General features: G+C 51.5%; 1 protein-coding gene across 2 annotated transcripts in view; it reads left to right on the top strand.

Moving 5' to 3' along the window:
• The window catches only part of Rab37 (RAB37, member RAS oncogene family), a 62,517-nt gene extending 45,294 nt beyond the window's left edge, over window positions 1–17,223 (top strand). Inside the window, exons 1-9 of one of the 2 annotated variants that reach the window (XM_050140176.1) lie at window positions 9,019–9,148; window positions 11,743–11,853; window positions 12,895–12,936; window positions 13,426–13,492; window positions 13,574–13,626; window positions 14,604–14,669; window positions 15,237–15,293; window positions 15,371–15,447; window positions 15,602–17,223. In XM_050140176.1, coding sequence (XP_049996133.1) covers window positions 9,056–9,148; window positions 11,743–11,853; window positions 12,895–12,936; window positions 13,426–13,492; window positions 13,574–13,626; window positions 14,604–14,669; window positions 15,237–15,293; window positions 15,371–15,447; window positions 15,602–15,707 — 672 coding nt within the window. In that variant the 5' untranslated portion in view covers window positions 9,019–9,055 and the 3' untranslated portion in view covers window positions 15,708–17,223. Of the gene's footprint in view, window positions 1–871; window positions 983–9,018; window positions 9,149–11,742; window positions 11,854–12,894; window positions 12,937–13,425; window positions 13,493–13,573; window positions 13,627–14,603; window positions 14,670–15,236; window positions 15,294–15,370; window positions 15,448–15,601 lie in introns of those variants that run through there. The other variant, XM_050140177.1, reaches the window with a different exon arrangement.
• The last annotated feature ends 11 nt before the right edge of the window (window positions 17,224–17,234 follow it).

Below are 17,234 nucleotides of genomic sequence, written 5' to 3' on the forward strand. Positions count from 1 at the left end.
CTCTAGGAAGTGAACCAGGGCATGCAGGCTCCTCTAGACGATTCTCTCTAGGAAGTACATTGTGAAGCCTGGGGAAGTTCAATGCGAGATGCAAATTAACTAAGCCACTGTTCACAAGCAATTAAACGGCGCTCTTCAATCCAGGAGGAAACGAAAGCCCAGCTGAGTTTCATTTGGGAGGTAGAGGATGAAGAGCCCTCGTCAGGAAAGGTCCAAAGTCAACACCACACAGGCAATGCCATGTTTCGAGACAAGGTTTCTCTGTGTAGCCCTGGCTGTCCCAGAACTCGCCCTGTAGACCAGGCTGGCCTGGAACTTGCAGAGATCCACAGCCTCCTGGGTGCTGGGATTAAAGGTGTGCACCACCACCACCCAGCCACACTGAGCCTTTTTCAGTGATTTCAAAAAAAAAAAAAAAATCAAGAAGTGTGCATGGGGTGTATACCTCTAGTTCTAAGAGCCTCTGTCTGTGCAGTGGGTATGTGTGTGTTTAAATGAGGCTGGGTCACATGCCACAGTGTGTGTGTAGAGGTCAAAGGGCATCTTGCTAGAGTTTGTCTATCCTTCTATTAGGCAGGTATCAGGGATTGAACTCAGGTTGCTATCAGGCTTGACGACAGTCATCTCTGCCTGCTGAGCCATCTCATCAGCCCTGTCTGTGTGGTTTTATATCTGTGTTTGTGTATTATATATGTCTGTCTGTCTGTCTGTCTCTGTGTACTGGTTAGATGTATGTGTCTGTGTTTTTATATGCGTGTGTGCTGTTCACGTTCGTGTACTACACATGTGTGTGTGTTCAGAAAGAATCCCCTCCTGCAGTCACAACTAAGCCACCTGGAGCCCTCACCCCATCTCCGTTGCTGCTTTTCAGACCATCCTGGTCGGTGACAGTGGCGTTGGGAAGACATCTCTACTGGTTCAGTTCGACCAGGGAAAGTTCATCCCTGGCTCCTTCTCAGCCACCGTGGGCATCGGGTTCACAGTAAGTACTCACCGGCTCTGCCAGCTCCGGAGCCCTGTATGTGTGTCAGGGTGCCAGCCAGAAAGAGGTGGGTGATTATATGAGACCGCGAGAAGAATCCCACTAAACAGACTATTTCCAGAGACACAGACAAGTTGATGTGGACCGGTTAGGGTTGGGCTTTGGCCCTGGGTGGTGTGGAGGCTCCGTTTTACTCTGAGCCTACAGACCAACAAAACAGGGTATATGTGCTCAGGTCCACCCAGCGGCTGCAAAGGTTCTGGAAGGGCAGGAAATGACAAATGACGGTATAGAATGTGTGAACCTGCTTGGCCACATGGGTTGGGAATCGGCAGGCAAGAGCTGAGTCTGGTTTTTAGCTCTTGGTCTCTCTGGGGACACAGCACTGGGGTGTGGGTGATTGGGTGAGTACCTAATTAGAAACTGGGGTCCAGCTCCTTCACCCACAGTTCTTCACAGTCTAGCAGCTCTGCTCTGCCACACACCTTCACCTCCCTTACCTGACTAGGCCTGAAGGTACTCTCTGATCCCCTTGGATTCTTGGAAAGGCCTTTCAGAAGGCTTTGCCCCTTTCTCATGCTGCTGAGTCTCCAAAACCCTAGTATCTGAGACAGGGAGATAAGGTGTCATGTCTTGGGCACTGTGGGGGTTTGAAAACCTCTAGACAGGACTAAAGAGATGGCTCAGCTGTTAAGAGCTGACCTGTTAAGACCTCTATCAGATGGGCTGGAGAGATGGCTCAGAGGTTAAGAACACTGACTATTCTTCCAGAGGTCCTGAGTTCAATTCCCAGCAACCACATAATGGCTTATAACCATCTGTAATGAGGTCTGGTGCCTTCTTCTGGCATAGAGGCGTACATGCAGGAGGAGCATTGTATACATAATAAATAAATCTTAAAAAAAAAAAAAAAAAGACCTCTATCAGAGGTCCTGAGTTCAATTCCCAGCAACCACATGGTGGCTCACAACCATCTGTAACGAGATCTAGTGCCCTCTTCTGGCGAGTAGGCATACATGCAGACAGAACACTATATATAATAAATAAATAAAAGTATTTTATTTATTTATTTATTTGGTTTTTTGAGACAGGGTTTATCTGTGGTTTTGGAGCCTGTCCTGAAACTAGCTCTTGTAGACCAGGCTGGTCTCAAACTCACAGAGATCCGCCTGCCTCTGCCTCCCAAGTGCTGGGATTAAAGGCATGCGCCACCACCGCCCGGCAATAAAAGTATTTTAAAAGGAAAAAGAAAACCTCTAGACAAACCAAAGCACGGCGACTGTGAGGTCACATTTGGGACTAGGACATACCATGCTACACTGGTGAAAAGAGAGGGAAGGAGACCCCAAAACAGGCTTTCCCAAAAGGTCAGAGGGAGGAAGGCAAGAGTTCAAACTGGACACAGCTGCAGGTGGCTGCCCAGGTGGTGAGCGGGAATGGAGAGCGGCCCAGCCTGTGACTGTCTGAGCTGGAAACATCCTCACCCAAGCACTCTCAAGGGGAAGGCAGAACAAAGTAGGGGTGCAACCCCTAAAGCCAAGGCTATTTAGACAACCCCTCAGGCTTCGGATCACCCTGTCTGGAAGGAAAGCGGATGTCTCTGTGCCTGGGACATCAGACTTCCCTCACGGTCACACCCACATCTTTTCACCTCTGCTTGACCTGACTTGGAGAGCAGAGAGAGTAGGTAATCCCAGGTCTGAAAATTCTGATATGCATCCAAACAAGTCACAGAGGTATCATCTCTGAACGTGGCTACTAGTTTGGAAAGAAAACTAAGGCAAATCTATGATCAAGAAGAAAGAATTTAGTCAGACAGAGAAATCCAAGCAGCAGAGCCAGGGTGGGAGACGGCTCCTGCTGACCTCGGGGTAGCCGTTTTTACATCCTCTGCAGAGGCCAGCACTGGCAACTTGAGCGAAGCCCGAGTTTGGAGACACTTGGGTCAAGGGCAGGACCTTGAACCACAAACAAGCACAACCGTGCTCCACAGCTGAGACCCAAATCCAGAGAAAGTCCCTCTGGTGACAGCGGGCAGGAGAACCACATGAGACATGAACCCCATGTGACAGAAACCACACAGAGGAAGTGTGATGGAGTCCGGCCACAGCTCGATTGTGACAATACCTATTCCCCTCACTAACGTTCTGCTTAGTGCCAGGAACCGTCCACCCCCTCCTGGTCCAGCCCCCTGCCCAAAATAGCAGGATCTTTACACAGCAGCTACTCTCCCACATCCTGCTAGGCAAGGACGCTGAAGGACGTTGGGTGTCCTTCAAATACTGGTCCCTAGAGACACTGGTTATAAAATCCTTGCTTACTGACCTACCACTCAGTGAGATGTTTTTAATTATTATTATTATTTCATGTGCATGGCTGTTTTATGCCTGGTGCCTTCTGCAGGTTCCTGCATGGATCCTGGACCAGAAGAAGGATCCCCTGGACAGCTGTGGTCTGCCAAGTGGGTTCTGTGAATCAAACCCAGGTCTTCTGAAAGAGCTGACAGAGCTTTTAACCACTGAGCCATCTCAAGTTACAACTGAGAGGTTTTTTAAGCATATAGAATAACTTGCAAATGCCTTGGGCCTGGGCTTGGATTCCAGGGTAATGATAACTGAAGCAGAAGAGGCCACCAAGTTCTTGCTGGCCCTGCTCAGAAGGCTGGATGCAGGGTGGTTATAAGGGAGGGAAGGGCACACAGAATGGGATTACCTTCACTGAGAAAATTCCAGGTCTATGACCTTTCAGGGATAGAGCTGACACCTCTCAAATCCTGGTATCCCCCAAATTCTCTATCACAAGCCCTCTTGGGCTGGCTGCAGAGTCCTGCTGCTGGTTTAACTGCAGTGCTGACATCAACAGGATTCACGGTGGCGTTAGTCAGATACTCCGTCTTTTCTAGTGTTCTGATATAAAACTCTAGACTTCTTTTAAATGGTACCAGTCTCTTTCGGAGCCCTACCTTCGCTAGCCCCTGTTTTGCACAGGCTTTTATAACCAAACTGCAGGATTTTCAAGACTTTCTCTTCAGCTTTTTGCTCTTAAGCCTCACTATAAACCTGGCTACAGGCAGCTAATGCTAGCTATGCCACAGCCTGAATGCTGAAGGGCCTTAAGACTTCCACCGCTGGGTTAATTCGCCTCCTACTTTTAAACTCAGCCCTCTACCAAGTCTGAGGACCCAGGTAAAATGTTAAAAAGTTCTTAGCATGATTGTAACATGAATGGCTCATAGTCCAACCCACTCTCCCCCCAAAAAAATCCTTATTCCCATCTGAAACCTGTTGAACACTATTGTCCACATTTTTATAATCATTTTGGCCTTTAAAGTACCCATCACAATCACCTATTGAGGTCAGTTTATAGCACTCTGGGACCTTTGCTATCCCACATGTCCAAACTCTTCCAAAGTCCCCCTGCAAACCAGTTCCAAAGGCAAAGACCCCCACTCCTGGTACTAATTTAATGCATTAGACCTTTTTTTTTTTATCACTTTAGTTGTAAAAAGCTGCCACAAACAACTCCAGGAAAGGTCTGTTTGGGCTCACAATACCATAGCTTCTTTGCGTGGTCCTTGGCTCTGTTGATTCTGGGCTCACAATGAGACAGAACATCAGAGCTTCTCATCTCGTGGCAGAGAGATCAAGTATAACTTTAAAGTATAAACCTGGGACCTACTTTCTCCAGCTAGGACTCAACTCTTAAAAACTCTACCATCTCCCAAAATAACGCCACTGGCTGGGGACCAGGCATTCTCTAAAAAGAAACTTATACAAGGATATTTCATATTCAAATCGTAAAACATTAACCTTTCCAATCAACCCCTGCCCCACTGCAGGTTAGATCTTCCTTGTGACATCTTGTCTTTATTCTCCACAGTTTTACCTAAACAGCATTGTGAATTTTATCTCCACAACCTTCCTCTATCTCCCATCGTCTCACTATGGCCTGTTAAATCACCTTCATCATCTGGTCAAAGTAGCACACCACTGAGGTTGATAGTTCTCAACACTCATTTGGTGTGTGTAAAAACCTGCAGAGGCTGTTTGGGTAGGATTAGGATAGGGGAACAGAGTCTGCATTTTGATACGACCTGGGAGCTGTGCTGAGGGTGATCTATGCGCCATGGTTTGCAAAACCCAAATATCAACCTTGTTACCCCAGCCTCTACCCTAGTCTCCCCTCACATCTGGACCCTACAGTCACTGTGCTATGTGGTCGACAGCCCTGGGGTTCTCTTCGGTCCACAGGCATGTCTGGGAGGAACCCTACTGTTCCTCTAAACAGAGGAAGGTGGCTGTGTCCTTGGCCCAGCCTCTAGCAGGAAGGCTGCGTGAGTGTGTGAGCTGTGACCTGTAACACAATGGGGCAGGGGCTTCTGATTGGAGGGTAATACAGTGTGTCCGTGCGTTTCACAACTGGGGGGCTTGAGGGTGATGTGGGCATCTGGTAAGGATGTGAGGTATCATAGGGTATCTATTGCTGTGAAGAGACACCATGATCACAGCAACTCTTATAAAAGAAAACATTTCATTGAAGAAGCAGTTTACAGCTTCAGAGGTTCAGTCCATTATCACCATGGCATGGATCATGGCATCATGCACGCAGACATGGAGAAATCTACACCTTGATCCAAAAGCAACTGGAAGCGAACTGTCTCACTGAGCGTGGCTTAAGCACCTATGAGACCTCAAAGCATGCCTCCACAATGACACACTTCCTCCAACAAGGCCACACCTCCTAATAGTGACCCCACAACTCCCTTTGGGGACCATTTTCTTTTTTTTTTAAATATTTATTTATTTATTATGTATACAATATTTTGTCTGTGTGTATGCTTGCAGGCCGGAAGAGGGCACCAGACCTCAGTACAGATGGTTGTGAGCCACCATGTGGTTGCTGAGAATTGAACTCAGGACCTTTGGCAGAGCAGGCAGTGCTCTTAACCTCTGAGCCATCTCTCCAGCCCCCGGGGACCATTTTCTTTCAAGCCAACACCACACAACAAGAGGTGTGTGGTCAGTTTGAGGACACGTGAGCGCTGATGTGTCCTATGTGTTCTTCGTGTAAAGCCAAGTATGACTGCGGTGACAGACACGCAACTGCTTAGAGTGAGGTGAGGTGTGTCTGCGAGCCGAGCAAGACGTTGTACGCTTGTGCTATGATGTCACATGGTATGCGACATGCAGTGTGTGTTTGTGACAGGAAGGTTGTATGTTAAGGGATGATGTGAGCTGTGCATTTGAGGGATGTCAGGGTCACAGAACATGGCCGTGGTGTGACGCGAGGTGTGAGCCGCCATGGGGGAGACCCAGGCTGCCGGGGCATGTACACAGTACCAGAGCAGAGGCTGGAAAGGCTGAGTGTTGTGTTCTAGATCATTCCCTCTCCTGAAGGCCACATCTAATGAGCCCCTGCCTTTTAGTGAGCCCCTTTTCTACACAACCCTTCCTGCTTCTGACTTCCTTGGGACTGCCCTTGAACACAGCACAGTATCCCGAGGACAATGCATGACTTATGCATCCTTCACTGCCTGTGTGCTGCAGACCCAGGGACCATAACCCAGAGGTCCCAACAAGCATTGCCTAGAAAAAGGACTGCACTCTCCCCAGTTCTCTGTACAAATGCTTTTATCTCTGCCATCTTTTGAGATACCCGGTGTGCTCCGTGCCAAATCTACTCTGCTAAAAAGAGTGTAACCCATGACCTACTTCCTCCAGCTGAGCCCCAACTCCTGGAGCTTCTACCTCCTCCCAAAATAATACGGAGCCAATGACGCAAACCGAAGTCCCAAACCAAGGTGTCAGCAGGCTCATGTTAGAATTCTCCCTACTGCTTCCCAGCTTTTGTTGGCCCCGGGCACTCTTCATGTTTCTGTCTTCACCACTGTCTTCTCCCCATCTGCTCTCAGTCTTTCTCATAACACCAGTTACATTGACTTAGGGGCTTGTCTCAGTGCCTAACCTGTCGCTGTGGTAAAATACGCTGGAGTCATTTATTAAGAAAGGAAGTCTGAGGGTTGGAGAGATGGCTCAGCAGTTAAGGGCATTGGCAGCTCTTCCGGAGGTCCTGAGTTCAATTCCCTGCAACCACACCGCAGCTCACAGCCATCTATAATGGGATCTGATGCCCTCTTCTGGCAGGCAGGTTTACATGCAGATACAGCACTCATACATAAAATAAATAAAATATATTTAAATATAAACAAACACACATATATGAAAGAAATATATAATGTACATTATATATTATATATAAATTTATATTTATAAATATATATATATAGAAGTCGTGTTATATTCCATCATGGAGGGGAAGCCCAGCAGGACTTGACGAGGCAGCTGGTAACATTGCAGCCACAGACAAGCAGCAGAAGCAGTGTGTGTTTGGGCTCACCTGCTTCCTCTCTTTTAGGCCGCCCTCCTCTTGGCTGGGTCTTCCCATCCATGGATTAGTTGACCTAATCAAGATAAATCCTTCACAGGGATGCCCAAAGATCCATCTCTCAAGTGATTCTAGGGCCTGCCAAGTTGATGATGGATATTAACCAGCACAGGGCCCCTATTCCAGTATGACCCTCTAATGTCCTTGTCACATTCCGGGTACCAGTACCTGAGGCACAGCATATCTCCTGGGGGACACAATGTCACCCATAACATTAGTTTCCTGGGGAAGGTGAGCAAGGGGCAAGCCAGTTTCCCTCTCCAACTCTCACCTCGACAAGGTCACCTCCATCCACACTCCGGGCTCTTTTATCAGCTTCCATGAAATAGTTCCTGCTGATGTCCATAGCCAGTGCCTGGGTCTATAGTCACCCCCAAAACTAAGCCTTGACCTTGTCCCTCACTGTCCTCACCTGAAAAGTTTAGGGGTCTACTCCCCTTCCTACACTCCTCACCCAGTCCCTCATCCAGTTTTCTTGTAGACAACATTGGGATGAGGGTGATTGACCCACAGGCCACTGAGCTCTGGTCTGGGCAATCCCAGATTCTCCATATCCTGTGTCACCTGGCGCTGCAGAGCTCCTGGACTGTGCTGGAAAGTGCACCAAACAACCCACAAGTTCATGTGACACCCACTTGATGGCCAGGGTTGGGTCGCACCTGAATAAGGCTGGCCCTACCTTGCCCCCTTGGAAAGGAGGGCTGCAAAAGCTCACCTTTGAGAGTGTTCCCACGGTGGGGCATGAGGGACTTGGGACTCATTTCTCCCAGCAAATCAGGGAGAAGTGAGAGAGGATACACCACAAAGGGCTCGAAGTGTTAGCACCACCCAGGAGTTCCCCGGATGATGATGGCACAGTGCCAATGCGCTCCAAAGTTGCGTGTCGATGAACAAAAGTAGACTCAGATGAGCTCGATCTGGTGTCCATCAGCAAAAACTGAACTGCTATTCCAGCACTCGGGAGGCAGGCGGATATCTGTGAGTTCAAGGCCAGCTTGGTCTACACAGAGTGAGTTCTAGGACAGCCCGGACTGTTACACAGAGAAACCCTGCCTCGAAAAACAAAACAAAACAAGACAAACAAGCAAAAAAAAAAAAAAAAAAAAAAAAAAAAAAAAAGCAACTGCTTAGATGCTAGCCTCACTCAGCAGCTCGCGGTCAAACACTGCTCAGGAGCGGTCCCAGCCTCCTTCTCGCAGGTGAGCTCAGGATCAGCAGCTGGCTGGAGCTCGGGCGTCCCCTGCTGGTCATGCTACACAGCCGCAGTAGGAAACCAGACGCCACACCTTCCGCAGCTAGCTGGATCTCCCGGGTCAGCTGCCTCGATGGCAACCTAACCTCGCCGCTGTGACTTTAGGGACTTGTCCTGTACCTGGACTCTTTCGCTGCTATAAGAGCACTAAACTAGGCTAATGTCTCTCAGGAGACCCACCAGTCCCTCGGGCACGCATTCTGCAAGTCCTGGACACCCTGGCGGGCGTCGTCGAGGGGTGGCGGGACGGAGGGAGGAGCCTATCAGGGTCCGAACCGGTTGGTGGAAGGGGAGGAAGGAGTGGGCGGAGCTTAGTGCCAGGGCGGTTCCGCGCTCTCCCTCGCTCGCAGCCGGCTCACCTCTGACTGTCCGGGGACATGACTGGCACGCCCGGAGCTGCTACCACCGGGGATGGAGAAGCCCCCGAGCGCTCCCCACCCTGCAGTCCGAACTACGATCTCACGGGCAAGGTGGGTGGGCCTTGCGCCCAGTGCTGGGGACCCCCAGGTCGGGCCTGAGGGATACCCCTTCTGGTGTCCTTTGCCATAGGACCCCGTCCTTCCCTGTCTACTCCCCTCTCCAGAAGTGTCTAGATTGAGGTCAGTCGTTCCCGGGTCAGCTGGGTCTGGGTCTAGAGCATAACCCCTGAGCCCATCTCAGTCTCTGGAGATCTAGGCTGACCTCGGAGGGGCGTGGGGCAAGACAGAGCAGAAAGACTTAGACTCCTCACTCTGTGGACAACCACCCAGTTCTCTTCTGCCACACTTTGGAAGTGCTAGGAAATGGGGACTCCTTGAAAGACGCAGATGCCTGCGGAGGCATCTCAATGTTAATGCCCTTTTTGAGCTAAGCCTCAAAGAGTGACACCTGTCACCCATTTTCTATGCTTTGGGTCCCCACACACACACACTCAGCAGCAAATGCCACCCTTTCCCTTCCCACTGCCTCCAGACCAGCCTCTTCCCAACAGTATGCTAGCGTCTTCCCTACCCCCTACGCTGTGTGTAGCCAGCCCCCACGACGTCCACTTGGCAATACTTAGAAGCTGAGAAAGGCACAACAGTTAGCAACAGTGGCCCACCCTCCCTCCTCTGATGGCTCTAAAGGCAGCTCTCTGGGGTGCACCTTCTGCGGGAATGCCGAATGTCCTGTACAAACGCTGGTGGGAGACGCATGGACACTAGCCAGCCCCCACCTCGCTCGCTCCTCTGTGTCCTTGGAATAAGCAAGTACAAGGAAGGAACCCTAAAAAGAGATGCTGAGCCAGCCCCAGCGGCAGCTTGCGCTCTTCCTCTGCAGTAGGTTAGAACTAAGTGAGAGTCATGCTAAGTGGAGCTGCCGCCTGCTCTTGAAGGACACAAGCCTCTTTTCAGCGTCTTGAAGCCTCCCCATCCCCAGGTCTCACTCTCACTAGGAGCCTCAGGTCCCCACCCCCAGGGTTTCAGGGGAAGCCAGTCTGCCAGCCTACCCACCCAGAGCCGTTGAGATAGGCGTCCTGTGTGGGTTTGTGGCAGGAAATGGGGCCCTGCGTCTTCAGGGGAGGGGGAGCTGCTGATGGCCAGCCCCCAGGCTGATGGGGGGGGGGTGGAATCTTCTGACCTCCTTGCCTGGCGGGCCTGCTGAGCTGTTTACCTAGGAGGTGGCAAGGCTGAGCAGCTGTTTGTGTTTGGTGGATTTGACTGGCTGGGTGACTGACTGGCTGCACCGTTTGCTCAAGGCAGCTGTGATCTGTAAAGCAAACAGGTACCAGTGTTCACCCCCTCTCCTCTGGGGTTGGGGCCCCCCGGAGCCATCAGAGTGCCTGGCCAGCAAGTAGCCAACCCCCACCCTGCCAAGGCTTGACCTAGTCCTGAGTCCAAAGTTGTGTGAAAGGTCCTTGGAAGACCTTAGGAGTTCTTGGGTCTCCGGCATGCAGTACCCACGCCAGGGCCACTCTTCTCTGAGTCCTGAGTGGTTCACATCAACTTTGTTGACCCTAGACATTGACAAAGTCTAGCAAGGCCTCAAAGGAATGTGCCTTCCACGTCCCCACCTATTAGGATGGGCAAACTGCAGAAGGAAAAAAAAATTAAGGAATTTCCCCCAAAGCACACAGTAAGCTTTTAATAGTATAAGAATCCTTTCCACTCAGGCCCATCCCCACATCTTTCCACCAAAGTCAACTATTAGACCCCACAGCCTTGTATCTGTAGAAGGAAAGCTTTTTGGTTCCACCATCAAGTTCAAAGAGCCCAATAATTCTGCCCTTATTGACCGTCTAACCAGGCAATTGGGAAGATTCCGGCTTTGAGTCTACACTTCCATTCTCCAAGATGGCTGAGCAAAGAGATTCCCCCGACACACACACACCATTCCTACATTTTCCCCACAGTGACTGTCTCCCCATCTCAGAATAAATGTCAACCTTCCCTAATGCTTGCAAGCCAATTGCGAACATAAGCCCTCATTAGACACTTCCAAATTAATGTCTGACCCAAAAGGAAAGTCCAACAGTAGTAATTTAAAGACAATGTTTATACCCGTTAAGTCTTTTTTTAAGACAGGGTCTCACTATTTAGCCTTGGCTAGCCCTCAAACTCACTGGCCTAGAACTCAGATATCTGCCCACCTCTGCCTCTCAAATGCTGGGATGAAGGCACCACCATACCCTACCCATCCATCAAGTCTTGCTAGGCTCCTGGGGGAGAGGTCCTTTTCCCTGTGCAGGAGCCACACCTGCCTGTGTACACCTACGTGCACACTCAGAAGGGCAATGTCTGCACTGCTCAGCAATGGGCAAATGTATGCCCAAGGCACAGACCAATGCCTTGGGGTCTCGAAGCATGTTCGGAGGTCTCGGCTTGGATTTGAGGACACTGGCTAGTACAGGAAGCTCAGAGGGAGAAGCTGGGAGGCTGAGGCAAGGAGAGCAGAGGAGAGACGCAGGGCAAGAGCAGGGGCGGGATCACTGAAGCACACACTCCTCTGTCCTGCTGACGTCCTTCTCTGGGACATTCTTCTCTGGAATCCCGGAAGACCTTCTCCTCCCCAGCCACCATTAACTGCCTCTGCCCCCATCTCCTAGGTGATGCTTCTGGGAGACTCGGGCGTCGGCAAAACCTGTTTCCTGATCCAATTCAAAGACGGGGCCTTCCTGTCCGGAACCTTCATAGCCACCGTCGGCATAGACTTCAGGGTGAGGTGGCTGCAGGCTCCTTCTGCAGCAAGCTCAGGTTCAAGAAGGGTACCCTCTCCTTGTCTTTGACTCCTGAGGGCACCAGGGGCTTACTGCCTGGGAGGCCCCAGAGGTACTCCCGCCAGGACCACAGAGGCGCCAGGTCAAAGGAGTCTGGGTAGGGTTGGCGTCTTGTTCACCTTCTTCTCTGCTCTTAGATAGCATCCCCGAAAAGGTAGTCTCATTTCATGGTCTAAGTCCTGAGAACCCCTGGCTCATAGTCATCTGAGTTGGGCCCCTGTCAAGGTCAGTTTTCAAGAAGCAATTACCAAAAAGCTGAAGGGCTGGGTTCAAAGATGAAGGTCTCAAGGCTGTCCCCCCCCCCCCCCCCCCCCCCCCCCCCCCGCATCCCTGATGACTCTAAGGTCTCTATCTATCAGCCTATCAGCGCGCAAGCAGGACCACTGGTACTACACACCTATGAATCCCGGAGGGGTAGGGTCTAACCCCAGCAGGCAGGTCCGCAGAAGCTTTGCACCTCTCCCAGTGGATGGAGTGCTGAGGCTACATAGAAAGGATTATGGGTAACTGGAGGGAAGACGTCTTGCAGGACAAGGCTCTGAAGGCCTTAGGGTATAACAGGTGCCTCTTCTCTAAAGGTGAACTCTGGGAGACAGGGACTGAAGTGGAGAAGGGTCAGATGCTCCCACACACTTCCTTTGCTGCCTGCTGAGTTCAACAAAGAACTAGGCACGGCTGGGGAGATGGCTCAGCCAGCGGTTAAGAACATCTGGATGCTCTTCCAGAGGTCCTGAGTCCCAGCAACCCCATGGTGGCTCACAGCGAACTAGGCAGGTTTGAAGGTTCCCCTTGCTGGACTGAGTTATGAGAACAAGGAACGGAGGAATCTTGTCCCCGCTGCTCTACCTGGGTGATCTGACTGAAGATGTTTCAGGCTCACCACACCGCCTGCAGGCCTGGAGTGAGCCCAGTACAGGGTGTAGACAGACCTTGGGGGCCAGCCAACATCCCCTCCCCACCCTCTGCCCTTTTCTCTTTCAGAACAAGGTGGTGACAGTGGATGGCGCCAGGGTGAAGCTTCAGGTGAGAGCAGTGCCTGGGAGGGGGGAGGGGCTTGCACTTTGCTTCTCAACCTGAACCACAGGCCTACAGCCCTGCCCTCAGTCTGGGGTAACTTCCTGTGGGGCCCATGAGAGGAAACTGCTTTTCTTTGTTTGATATCTGTAGAAAAAGCAGTTCCCAGGCACCCTTTCTCCTATCAAAGGCAACTCAAAATGCCCTCAACTAGGCTTAGCCTCCCTCATTGCCCTCCCCGCCCCCCCCCCCCAGTTTTCCAAGTCTCTACTGCTCTAAGCACCCTAACCTCTGGACTGGAGAAGGTAGAGGGTGTAAGAACCCAGAAACACCACTGATGTCATTAGATGTACGGGAGCCCTGTGGGATCCCACAGAAACAGCCTCCCCTCACCCCCACCCCCACCCCCACCCCCACCCACAGACACCTCTCACACCACAGCAGGAGCCCTCCCTTCAGCATCTAGCCCTGCTCCTTCCCACCTCTCTGTCTTCCTAGATCTGGGACACGGCAGGACAGGAACGCTTCCGCAGTGTGACCCACGCGTATTACCGAGATGCTCAGGGTAAGACTTGGTCCTCTGTCCCGTCCCCACTCAACGGCACTTCTGCTGATGCCCTGATCTCCTCTATCTGTCCCCCTCCAGCCTTGCTCCTGTTGTATGACATCACCAACAAATCTTCTTTTGACAACATCAGGGTAAGTCCTCCCCTCCCAAGGCCCTTCCCCCACCCCAACAACCCTGCCTGTTGTGAGCAGCCAGAATAGGGCCTCTGCAGGACCAGAGTGCTTCAATTCTGTCAAAACAGCTAAAGCATAGAACCTGTCATCCTTGAAAAACACTCAGTGGTGACTGGGCATTTCATTGCCATGTAGGCATGGGAACCAAGCAGGCTGATGTGCCCTGTGTTGACGGTATAGCCCTGCCTGTGTTTCATGAGTGTGTTTTATATCAAAATGTTCAGAACAGTCCCAGCTCCACCCTCCCTGGACAATTCTCCACAGGGACCCAGGGGAAAGCCCAAGCAGAAAACTCCACATACATCCAGGCCAAGTTGCAACTCAAGAAGACAGAGTGAGTGGCTATGTCCTCACAGCCAAACCACTAGAGAGCAGAGGCCATAGCCAGCAAATACAAGCGTGACTCTGTGCACAACACTGGAGAGGTTTTATGTGCTTCTAGACCTTGAGGGCTGGTTACCGAAAAGCAAACAGAGGGGCTAAGACAGACAGCTATAAAAGGACAGAAACTGCATGGTACTGCCACTTCCAAGCCTATCCTCATGGCAGACATCACTAATCGAGCTCAGTACTTTTTGGTCAGAAAGGCAATATGAAAATGAAACCCACAGCCTTGTATATTAAAGACAAGTATTTCTCTACTGTATAACATCCCCGGCCGAGCTTAGCCATCTCCACTCCCGCCCCCAGTTCCTGTTTGTTGCTGATGTTGGGTTGTTTCGTTTTGAGGCAGGGTCTAGGTACATAGCTCAGACTGGCCTCCAACTCCGTGCCCCCGGCCTCTGCGCAGGAAGGAGAAGCCTCTGTTACCACACAGTGGCCGATCCCACTGCCTTTGATTACTGAGCCCTTTTGTGGTTTGAGACTCCCAACAGAGCCCTCTAGGAGAAGAATCCCCTGGTCCTTGGCTTGGCTCAGCCTTCCTTCTCCCACAGGCCTGGCTCACCGAGATTCACGAGTATGCCCAGAGAGATGTGGTGATCATGCTGCTAGGCAACAAGGTGAGTGGCTCAGCGGCAGAGCCAGTGCACTCTGACCCTCCTCTCCCGCTGCTGCTTCAGCCCCATCCCCACCCAGCCCACAGCCACCTAAACCCATCTAGCAGGGGACCTCTCCAGTGTGGGAGTCAGACATGTCTCTCGTGACATCTGCCTGTCCCACCCCAAAGTTTCGCTAGGTAGCCCCTTCCAGCAACAGCCTAAATTGCTGCCAGCGAGCTACCAGGTGACTCAACTGCCAGCCGTTGCTAGATCATTATGAACAGGTCAAAGGTCAGGGGTTAAGTACAAAATGTTTAACTCAGCTGCGGTCACCCGGTGACGTTGGGTCACCACACCCTTTGCTAGTATCACACACCTCCCCCAAGTGCTCAGGGCGTGCTTTGGGGGACACAGCCTGAGCAACGCAGAAGCAGAAATCCTGGCCCCAGGCCAATCACACCTGCCTGCAGTCCCTCGGGCTACCAGAAGAGGGCAGGCGGTGCTTGCTCCTGGGTCAAAAGATGGGCTTCCTGGGGTCAAGGCTTCCTTTCCCTGGAGTTGATTGACTGACCCACATGGGCTTGACAGGCGGATGTAAGCAGCGAAAGGGTGATCCGTTCTGAGGATGGAGAGACACTAGCCAGGGTAAGTGACTGCCAATGGGGTTGGGAGAATGGTGAGGGAGGCCATAGCAGGCCCTGAGAACACTCTCTCCCTGGCAGGAGTATGGTGTTCCCTTCATGGAGACCAGTGCCAAGACTGGCATGAATGTGGAGCTGGCCTTTCTGGCAATTGCCAAGTGAGAGCTGAGCAGGGCAGTTGGGGGGGGGGGGCGAGGGAGCCTGGGTTGGGGGGGGAGGCAATCTGGGAAGCCAGTGGGGTGGGGAGGGGGGGATGTTAGGGAATGCCTGGCTCTACATTCCCAGCTCAGCACATGATTCTTCCTGTTCTAGGGAACTGAAATATCGGGCGGGCAGGCAGCCTGATGAGCCCAGCTTCCAGATCCGAGACTACGTGGAGTCGCAGAAGAAGCGCCCCAGCTGCTGCTCCTTTGTGTGACTCTAACAGCAGACTCTAAGGGACTAAGAGGAGGCCCAGAGACCCTTGGGAATGCAGTTATTCTAACTGCCAAGCCAACTAGGAGAGAGCTGGGGGTTCAGTGGGCAGCCCTGGCCAGGGAGGTAGCTGCCACCCTCGTTTCTCTAGCTTCCCTGTGTCATGGGAAGGTTAAAATACTCGTACTTTATCTTAATATATATAAACTAATACCGAAAAGGGCACCAGTGTGCCACCCTACCCCCCTACCCCCCCCCCCAAAAATAGGTAGAGACTTGGTGGTCCTTTTGCCTTCTGGGACTGGGTTCTAAAAGACTGGACCCACCTCCTAGCATGGGTGTTACTACACCAGCATGGGACCAGGGGACACCAAAGTACTGCTAAGGTGTAGGAACTGGTTGTGACCCTGTTACCATCCTCACTAGGGAGGCTAGGGAGACTTCTCTTCCTCCAGCTCCCCAGGGGACAGCCTTTCCCAATAGGAAAGGCCTTAGTGCTGGGAGCTAGCCCAATGCCTCAGGAAAGACAAAAGTGGAGATGGGGGGGGAGGCGTAAGAAGAATAGCAGTTACGTGGCTAGCATCTGCTCAGCTACCTCTGGCCCTCCTCAGCCTCCTTCTGGAAGCATGCCCTTTTTTCTCTAGCACACAAGCACAGCGGAGTACCTGAAAACATCACATTCTATCCTCTGGACCTTACATCCCAGGGGACACCCCACCATCCCATGGGAATCTCTCTCATCAGCTTTCTGCCTGGGTTCCTAGATGCCAGAGGTCAGAGCCAGGAGAAAGCTTTCCTTCCTTCCCAGTCCTGTGACAAGGTGGACAGCACCACAGCTATTTAAGGCAGAGGTAAGAGCCAGATAAAGAATTCGCTGGCTCCTAGAATGGGTGGGAGGCAGAAGTGAACAACCCCACCGTCCAATTTTTCTCATTAAGTCCCAGCTCTCTGTCTCCTCCCTGCTCTTTCCTTTAACTTCAGACCAATACTAGGGCCAAAACTGTTTTATCTCCACTTCCACTAAATCAGGCGAAAGGGTGGGAAGCTGTCCACTTCCGGGTGAACCAATGTACTATGTGGGGGTGGGGGAGTTTGGTCAAGCTTTGGGTATGGAGAAGGGCAGTAAAGAGGTCCTATAGGCCTGAGGCCATATGTCTCCCAAAGCCCTGACCCTACCCTTAGGAAGTGGGAGGTGTGCAGATCCACGACCCACAGGCACCTTTACTACAGCTCTATAGGCTGGGCAGTGACTGGGACTCCTATAAAGTGTACACTGCACATTTCTGAGGTTACTGCATTTGCTTTCAAGGCAGAAATCTTGCCCTCCTAGCAGAGTCAGCACTCTAAACTTGGGTTGATAAGGAAGCCCTCTGTGACCTCTCATGGGCAGATCAAGGAGGAGCCTGGGCTTGCCTTGTCTCTTCTGGGACTCTTAGCAGGTTACAGGAACTCCAGTCCCATAGCTCTGGGTCTCCGGCATTTGTGTTTTTCAGAATTAAATTGCAGTATTTTGGAAAGTATACCCTAATGT

The sequence above is a fragment of the Alexandromys fortis genome, unplaced genomic scaffold (genome assembly GCF_014885135.2).
Source record: "Alexandromys fortis isolate MF-2015 unplaced genomic scaffold, M_Fortis_MF-2015_v1.1 scaffold_39, whole genome shotgun sequence".
Taxonomy (NCBI): Eukaryota; Metazoa; Chordata; class Mammalia; order Rodentia; family Cricetidae; genus Alexandromys; species Alexandromys fortis.